The 9923-nt window shown below is 37.2% G+C and overlaps 1 protein-coding gene across 1 annotated transcript in view; it reads left to right on the forward strand.

Moving 5' to 3' along the window:
- CAPN14 (calpain 14) overlaps nt 1–9923 on the forward strand; it is a 74766-nt gene that overhangs the window by 48811 nt on the left and 16032 nt on the right. Inside the window, exons 16-17 of the mRNA XM_007938893.1 lie at nt 7481–7537; nt 8585–8642. Coding sequence (XP_007937084.1) covers nt 7481–7537; nt 8585–8642 — 115 coding nt within the window. The remainder of the gene's footprint in view (nt 1–7480; nt 7538–8584; nt 8643–9923) is intronic.

Below are 9923 nucleotides of genomic sequence, written 5' to 3' on the forward strand. Positions count from 1 at the left end.
AATATTGTGAAGCTGGAGCAGGACCAGGCAGTCCTGATTTTGTTGTGCATAGGCTGCTATGAGTCAAAATTGACTTGACTACATCTAACAACAACATCAAGGAGCTCTGGTGGTGCTGTGATTAAAGCATTGGGCTGCTAACTGAAAGGTCTGTGGTTCTAACCCACCAGCCGCTCCACGGGAGAAAAATGAGGCAGTCTACTTCCACAAAGATGTATAACTTTGGAAACTCTGTGGGACAGTTATACTGTGTCTTATAGGTTGCTATGAATCAGAATTGACTTGATGGCAGTGGGTTACCAATAACAATAAAAACAATGGTGTCTTTTGATGAGAAAAATTTTTAATTCTCGTGATGTTCTGTTTATCAAGATTTTTCTCTTATGGTTTATGGTTTTTGTGTTGTATTCAAGAAAACTTTGCAAATTCAACATTACAAGTATTTCTTCATATGTTTTCTTCTAGATATTTTGTAGTTTTACCACATGTAGTGATCTGTTCTGTTGTACATAGGGTTGTTGTGAGTTGGAATTGACTCACCGGCACCCAGCAACAGCAATGTGTCTCTGGTTCAAGTTTATTTTTGAATATGATGTGAGATAAGGGTCCAGGTTTATTTATTAATTTTTTTTTTTTCCATAGAGATATCTAATTGCTCCAGCACCACTTGTTGAAAAGATTGTCCTTTTTTACTGAATGGCCATGACATTTGACCATACATATGTCTCTATTCTGAACTCTATTCTTCCTCATAGATGGATTTGTCTCTTTTGACTCTAAGACCACACTTTCTTTCTTTCTTTTTTTTTTTTTAATTGTGATTTGGTTGAAAGTTTACAAAGCAAAGTGGTTTTCCATTCAATAATCCATACAAGACCATACTATCTTCATTACTGAAGTTTGTTGTTGTTGTTATGTGCCATCGAATTGGACCTGACTCATAGCGACCCCTCTTTGGGTTTCCGAGGCGGTATCACTACGGAAGTAGATTGCCCAACCTTCCTTCGGAGAAGTGGCTGATGAGTTTGAACTGCCAGAAGTTTATGGTATTAAAATCAGGAAGTGCAAATATTCCAAATTTGTTTTTCTTTTTCTAAGGTTTTGTATGCCTCTTCTAGGTCCTCTGTATTTTCATATAAATGTTAGGATCAGTTTATCAATTTCTACAAAAAGTACTGTTGGGTTTTTTTTTTTTTTTTTCTTTTATTGTGGTGAAACAAGACAGTCACCAACAAAACAATTTCCCTATTGACTGCTCATGGACATTGATGACATTTTTTGTGTTGTGCCACCATTATTGTTGTCTTTCTCCAAAATATTCCACCACCACTAGCATAACCTCAATACCCTTCAAACTCATTGGGATTTTGATTGGAGTGGCATTAAATCTATACATCAGCTTGGGGAGAATTGACATCTTATGTTTTTAAGTCTTCTGATCCATGTACATGGTGTATTCTACATTTATTCAAATCTCTAATTTTTTCAAAAAAAATTTTGTAGTCTTCAGTAATAGACCTTGCCTATCTTTTGTAAAGGATTTTTGTGGTGTAGTGCCTAAGGCATTTAACTGCTAACCAGAAGGCTGGTGGTTCAAACCCATTTTGTAAAATTTGTCCCTAAGCATTATATACTTTGTTGATATTATGTGTTGTATTTTTTAAATTTCAATAGCCAATATATTTTTGTTATCATATAGAAATGCAATTGGCTTTTGTATATTGATCTTGTATCCTGCAATCTTGCTAAAATGGCTTATTAGTTCTGATAGATTTTTTTATAGATTCTATATGATGTCCTATTTATGATCACGTTCTTTATGAGTAAAGACAATTTTATCTCCTCCTTCCCAATCTATATGCCTTTTGTTTCTTTTTCTTGCCTTGTTTGAGTATCTAGAACCTCTAGTATATGTTGAATAAAACTGGTGACAGCAGACGTTCCTGCTTTTTTTCCTAATCTTAGGTGGAAAGTATTAAATCACTCACCATTAAATATGATGGTAGCTGCAGGTTTTTAGTAGGTGCCTTTTAAAAGAGTGAGTAAATTCTCTTATATTCTTGTTTTCTGATGAATTTATGTATTTTTTTTCAAATATCCTTTCTGCTTCTATTTAGATAATAATATATTTAGTTTAGTTTAATTTTTACTTTTTATTGCAGTTTGGATGAAAGTCTACAGAGTAAATCAGTTCTCCATTAAAAAAATTATACACATTTTATTTTGTGACGTTGGTTGCAATCCCATTAATGCAATGGCACTCTTCTCATTTTCTCCCTGGATTCCCTGTTTCCATTTTCCCTACTTTTCTAACCCTTCCTGCCTACTGAGCTTTGTTTTGGGGCAAATGCTGCCCCTTTGGCCATACTTGGTTGATTGTACTGAGGAGTACATTCCTCCCTTGCATTAGTATTCATTTTATAGAACTGTCTACTGTTTAGCTGAAAGTTGATCTCTAGGTGTGGGTTCCATTCCAGGCTTGATGGGTGTCTTAGGGTCCAGTCTTCAAGTTTCCATCAGTAGTAAGTCTGCTCTTTGTAATGATTTTGAATTTTGTTCTATATTTTTTTTCCCTCCCTTTCTGTTCAGGACCTTCTATTGTGATCCCAATCAGAGCAGTAGGTAGTGGTAGCTGGGCACCATCTAGTTCTTCTGTTCTCTGAGTACTGGAGGTTGTGGTCCATTAATCCTTTGGACTAATTGCTTCCTTGAGTCTTTTATTTTCCTCACTCATCTTTGTGCTGGGTGAGGAGAGATCAATAGTTGCATCTTAGGTAGCCACTTGCAAGCTTTTAAGACCCAGTCACTACACACCAACGCAGGATATAGAACATTGTCTTTGTAAACTGTGTTATGCCAACTGATCTAGTTGTCCTCTGAGACTAAGACCCAAACTCCCTAAGACCAGTGACTCATTCACTCAAGGTTTTTTATTATGGCTAAGAAGTTTTCAGAACATGCCCTTTATTCTCTACAATATCCTTGGCTATATTTACAGCATATACAAATACATATATAGAAATATCCTCTGCCAACCATATGTCTCTATCTCTATCTCTATCTCTATCTTTATATATAACCAAACTCACTGCCGTCAAGTCAGATCCAACTCATAGCGACCCCTCCTTGGTTTTCTGAGGCAGTATCACTACAGAAGCAGATTCCCCAACCTTTCTTACTACACACACACACACACACACACACACATATATATATATACACACACACACACATATTTGTAGGTATACTTCCATTTATCTTCCTACATCTGTTCAGCTGCATGTCTTGTGTATCTACTTGTAGATATTGTTTATTATTACTATTTTTTGCACGATGTAGTAGTATTTATCTTTGTCGCCTTTTAGTCTTGTGCACCTTCCAGTGTCTTCCTTTGCCATTGGTCATGTTGTGCTGCCCTCCCCCTTAGTGTATATTGCCTTTCCCTTCACCCAAGTTAATATGTGTCTGCTCTCTAATTAGTGATTTGCACTCCTTTTTTCTCCCATCTCTGGTAACCATCAAAGAATGTATCTTTCTGTGTGTAGACTTTTCTTGACTTCTTATAATAGATATTCTTATCATGTCTTCTTATCATAGATATTTGTGATTGACTAATTTCACAGAATAATGTTCTCCAGGTTTATTCATGTTGTGAGATGTTTCACAAATTCTTCATTATTTATTTATTTATTTAAAAAAACTTTCTATTGTGGTTTGGGTGAAAGTTTACAGAGCAAATCAGTTTTCCATTCAACAATTCATATATATTTTGTTTCATGTCATTGGTTGCAATCTATTCAGTATTCTTTAATGTTGTGTAGTATTCCATTGTGTATATGTAACCATTCATCAGATGATGGGTACTGTGGTAGTTAAGGGTATATGTCAACTTGGATGGGCCTGGTTTTGAATGGCTGGCAGCTGGATGGAGTGATTCCCATGATGAGACTAGTAGTCAGCTCCATGTTGGAATCTGTTGTGAGCAGCTGAATAGCTGTTTTAGGAATGTAGTCTTCTTCCAGTATATAAGAAGAAGCTTTAAGAAAGGTCTCTGAGCTTCTTGGCATGCTTGGACCGTGCATGTATCTGCCATGTTTCCTGTTGATCTTGGGACTGTTTCTGGACTTGAACTAGTGGCCTGCCATGTTGCTTAATAATCTTGGATTGTGCCATTTTACTTGTTGAACTTGGGTTTGTCAGCCTCAGCAGCCAACAGCTGCCTGACTTAAGGAAAACCTCAAGCTTCAGTGGACTGGGACTGAGGGGCAGAGCTGAAGCCCAAGGTAGAGGGGCCTTCACCTAGCCCCTAGAGCTGGCACCTTGAGTTCGGACGTCTAGCCTCCTGAACTATAAGAGCATACATCGCTGTTTATTAAAACCTCCTATTTGTGGTATTTTCTGTTAGAGCATCACTAGAAGACCAAAACAGAATATGGTACTGAGAGAGTGGAGTGCTGTTGTAATAGATACCTGAAATGTGGAAATAGGAGTGAAGCGCATCCTTGGACCCAAGATCCCTGCACTGAGACCAGCTGAGCCAGAGCTACAAGCTTACCAGCCCATGGAGGAGAAAGCTGGATGCCTTTGGACAGGTGGCTTCCTGGCAGAATAGGTTGCTTTGGGCACTAATTGGTGGAGACTTGTTTGAGATGAAGTCACAGGCTTGCCAGCCGGTAGAAAGAGAAAGCTGAATGCCTTTGGCCAGGAAGCTTCTGGGTGAAGTGGGTTGCCTTTGGGGATTAATTGCCAGAAGCTGAGAGACCAAGGAAATGGGAAGCAGAGCTGCCTCAGCCTCAAAGGGTAGGACCATGGCCTCTGGGGGTGGAACCACCACAGCCTCCTAGGTTTCAAACAGTCAGATCTTTACTAACTTGGTTCTGGAGTGTGGGGCTGCCATTTGTGAGGGCTAGTGAGATGGGTCCATAGCTGTTGCCCCAAAGTGATAGGGCAAAGAAACAGGGCCTGCCAGGCCAAGGGTGTGAGGTTTCCACTCAGATGGCCTAGAAGACATAGGCCACCCAATGAGGAGATCTGTATAGGCGCCAGGTTGTACCAAAACAGACACTTAGGTTATTTCCAACTTTTTACTGTTGTGAATGATTCTACAATTAACATGGATGTGTATATATCTATTCATGTCATGGCTCTTATTTCTCTAGGGTGTGCACATAGTAGTGGCATTGCTGGATCAGATGCCATTTCTATTTCCAACCTTTTAAGGAAGCACCATAACATTTTCTACCATTTTATATTGTACCATTTTACAATCCCACCAGAAGAGAGTTCCAATCTGTCCACACTCTTACCAGCATTTATTGTTTTCTGGTTTTTTGAACTTTGCTGTTGTTGCTAGGGTGACATGATGTCTCTTGTTTTGATTTCTATCTCTGTAATGATGAATGATCATGTCCATTCCTTCGTGCATTTGTTGAATGACTGAATGTCTTCTTTGATGAAGTGTCTGTTAGTGTTCTCTGCTCATTTTTTTATTGGATTATTTGTCTTTTTGTTGTTGATGTGTAGAAGTTTTTTATAAATTTTAGAGATTAGTACCTTGTCAGATAATTTTGTTACCAAAAACAATTTCCCTTTGCGTAGTGTAGGTTCTCTTTTCACTCTTTTGGAGAACTCTTTTGATATGCATACGTGTTTAATTTTCAGGAGGTCCCTGTCATCTAGTTATTATCTGCTGTTGTACAGTTTCAGTTGTTTGATAGTCTATTTATGTCATAAGTTAGAGTCCTTAAGCTTGCCCCCATTTTTTTTTAAATGATCTTTATAGTTTTAGGCTTTAAATTTAGGTCTTTGATCTATCTTGAGTTAGTTTTTGTATGTGGTGTGAGGTATGGATCCTGTTTCTTTTTTTTTTACTGTATCTCTTTAAACATTTTTTCTGTGCCCTTTTTTCTTTCTATTACTCTGAAGACTCCAATTATTCATATGTTAGTCTGCTTGAAGTCTTCCCACACCTTATTGATATTTTTCCCTTTTCAGTCTTTTCTTTCTATGTTTCATTTTGAAATAATTTCATAGCTTTGTCTTCAAGTTAATTAGTCCTTTCTCCTGTAGTGTCTAATCTTTTAAAATCCCTTCCAGTGTATTTTACATCCTACACATTGTATTTTTCATGTGTAAAAGTTTAAGTTACACACACACATGGACACACATTATATATATACTTTGTCATAGTACATATATTTTTTTTCTACTTTAAAAAGTAGGGGTGCTTAATCTTTACTCTGCTTATTGAACATATGGAATATAATTATATCTGGTTAAATGCTCATGTCTACTATTTCTATCATCTATGTCATTTATCAAATTTTTCCTGTCGATTCATTTTTGTCTTCATTATGGCTCATTTTTTTCTTCTTTGTATGACTGACCATTTTGACTGGATACAAGACATTGGGAAATTTAACATGGTAGTGCTGGATGTTTCTGTATTCCTACACATATTCTTGAGTTTTACTTTTAACTTGTTAAGTTACTGGGAAATAGTTTGATCCTTTGAAGCTGGTTTTATATTTTGTTTATCAGGACTAGAGAAGCCTTTAGTTTGAGGTTACTTTTTCTCCACTACTTAGGACATAACTTTTTTTCATACTCTATGCAATACTCTGTGAATTGCAAGGTCTTTCATTCTGGAGGATGGGAACATAAACTAGATTTCCAGAAGTCTTTCTCTGTGCATCTTTCTCTTCTCTGATACTTTCCCATGTGAACTCAGGCCACCTTGGCCTTCTCTTATTCTTAGCTCTATCTCCTCATCTCAAAGAGACTCCCAGGTTCTGTGTGGGTGCCTCCTCCCTGAGCCTGAGTGCTCACCTCATTTGTTTCCCCTTCTTTCAGGGATCACTATACTTTGCTGCCTGATTCCAAAATCTGAAAGTCTTTGCTTCATATAGTTTGTCTAGGTTTTTTAGTTGTTTCAGGCAGTAGAGAAAAACTGATGTCTATAATTCTATTTTGCTCTGAGGCAGAAAACTAGTTTACCAATTTCTTAGTGAGGCAAATCTGTCTTAAATTTTGTAATGAATTGCCTTGTCAGAGAATCTAGCTTATTTTCACTGTGGATGGGGCAGAAAAAGAAGGTAATAGGCCCAGTGAAGCCTTTAAAAGATCTTAGAACCTAGAACCAAGAGCTAAAGCCCATCACCATTCAAAGAACAGGGCTTATCTTTCTATGTTATGATGAATTCTGAATACTCATGTGTTTCATTGGCAAATATTTCTAATTGGAATAAGTGGTAAGCAACAGCAGTGATTGCTGGAGGATTGGGGATTGGGTAGATACTGTTTCATGCTCACGGATGAGTAGCAGCCTTATTTCTAACTCTTCTTTGTGTCTGTTTGGGAAGACAGAGCACTTCAGGTGGAAAAAAATTACGTTTGTTTACTAAAAGGGCTAAAAGCCATGAGATATTAGTCCATTTATACGGGTGAGTGATTAAGTCTTTCTCTGTATCTGTTCCTATAGGAAATAATAGATCAAAATGAAGGGCAGGATGAATTCTTCACCAAACTCTTTGAAAAGGTACGTTGGCAAGGTATGGTAGTAGAGGAAGTGGAACAGGAGACAATTTAGAGAATATAATTTCTTCGAGCATTGGCTTTCATTTGCCTGATCCATTGTATAAGCTGTAATGTGCCATTACCTGTCCTCAAAACTGACACTTCCCATTAATGTTCTCAAGATTTTAAACAGTTGAGTAGAGCCATTGACTCTAGAAGGCTCCTGCGCAATGTCTATCTGTTCTTGGAAACTGCATTGATTAGTTGTAGGGGAAGTCTGTTTAGTCTTTGCTGACTGAGAAAATGGACTATGGCAGAGACTAAAATCAATTTTTGGAATGGGGGTAGGGTGGAGGATGAGAAGAAATTGACAATGACAAGCCCTGGGTGCTTGGAGAGGGCAAACTGAGAGAAGCCTAGGGAGAAGGTCACTTGGGTTGTGACCTGGAGAAGAGCTAAAACAGTTTTCTTCCATATCGGTGGTTTCCAAACATTTTCTGCTGCTGTCCTTTTATCAAATGAAATCCCATGGAGAATCCAAATATGTATCTTTATAGATAGATATCATAAAATTATATTATGAGTATACATAAGCTTTATAAGTTCAAATTTATGACTCTTATGTTTCCTCTCTATATTTTCATGTCAAGGGTGAATATAAAGAGCTGCTTTTGATTAACTGAAAATTGAAATCTGGAGTTTTGGATGATGACATTTTATTAACCATAAAATTCAAACCAAATTATTTATGAAACTTCTGAAGTATCTATATAGAACCCACTTTGAGTTCTTAAGGATTTTAGCCCACTGGGGTTCTCTGAACTTGCCATCTGGTTAAAAAAACATCTATAAAGCACAGACTAAATTACATTTGTAGCCACACTCATTTTGTGCAACATATGCATGTTACTTATTTCTACTCAGAAGGGTCATATATGCCATATTGAGCATGCACTGGAGAGGACCTTCCCAGTCATAGTGTGTCTTCCTCTTTAGATGGTGTCCCCTCTACCATCTAATGAACCTTCAGTAATGATGATTTTCTTCTGTCATTCTATTTCTTCTTTAGTATCCAGAAATAAATGCAGTTCAACTGCAGAATATCCTGAACCATATGACCTGGTCAAGTAAGTATTTCAGAGTCATCAGTAGGATGCAGAGGGGACACAGCTTTTCTGAACTCTGGCTCTGTTTCTCTTCCGCCTGGTGGGGTGTGTGAATTACTTGACGCCACCAAGTAGCTATGTTTTACACCAGGGCAGGTCATAATGTCTGACAAAGCAGTAAAAGTATTTATGCAGTGTTAAAAATAGTTATTTTCTTGTTTAATTTGGAAGAATAGAGAAATATAGCTATGGAAATGAAGATTTCGGCCATTTTGCTAGATTGAGAGGAATAGCTGTGTACGTCTTTCTAAGCATGTTAATTCCATGCCGAACAACTGCATCTATTTCCTTAATCCGGCAAATAAGCTCTCTGATGAACTTATATTTAAATTGATCAATATACAGTGATATTTAAAAGCCCATTGCAAATGGGTAACATGGATGCTTTCATATGAAGCCTGAGATGAACTATAAGAAAAGGCTAAAGTTAATATCAAAATATTTTATACCTATATTTGGAATGAAGAGAACATAGAAGAAATATACTGACTTTTCCAGGAAGGAGAATGAACATTAAAAATAAAACAAGTAAAACAATTAAAGGGGATTTGCTATCTGAGAAATATGATTGCTTCTCCTCCTAATGAAACCAAGACTTCAAAGCCAGATAAATTATAGCCCAGGGGGGTATGTAATTCAGGGTTTTAAAATCAGTTCCAGGTGATTTCTCAAAGCCAAATTCAGTTATCAGTGAAAAAGCCAGGAGAGATCCTAGAAATGATGTTATTTATGTTATTGTTATGTGCTGTCGAGTTGGACCCGACTCATAGTGACCTCTCCTTGGGTTTCCGAGGCAGTATCACTATGGAAGTAGATTGCTCAACCTTCCTTCACAGGAGTGGCTGGTGGGTTTGAACTGCCAGCCTTCTGGTTAGCAGTCAAGTGCCCTAGGCACTATGCTACCAGAGCTCCTTAGAGATGATAGAATATAAGAAATGTTCTCCCAAAGTATTCTGGGTTGGTTCTGTAAAAATTATCTGGAATACATGGTTTGTGCACATTTAAAGTAAAAAACACCTCAATCCCAAAGATGGCAAATAAGTTTTCAAAGAACATATGGGCAAGTTACATTCATTCAGTCCTTTGAGAGAGTTTGTGGATTGATAGATCAGAAAACTGTAGATTTTGGCCAAATATATATATTTTTTTTTTATTAGGATTTGGGTGAAGATTTACAGAGTAAATTCACTTTTCATACAGCAGTTCACATATACTTTGTCTCATGTCATTGACCAAAATTTA

This window comes from Orycteropus afer, unplaced genomic scaffold (assembly GCF_000298275.1).
Source record: "Orycteropus afer afer isolate SDZICR_OR568_19922 unplaced genomic scaffold, OryAfe1.0 scaffold00054, whole genome shotgun sequence".
NCBI lineage: Eukaryota > Metazoa > Chordata > Mammalia > Tubulidentata > Orycteropodidae > Orycteropus > Orycteropus afer.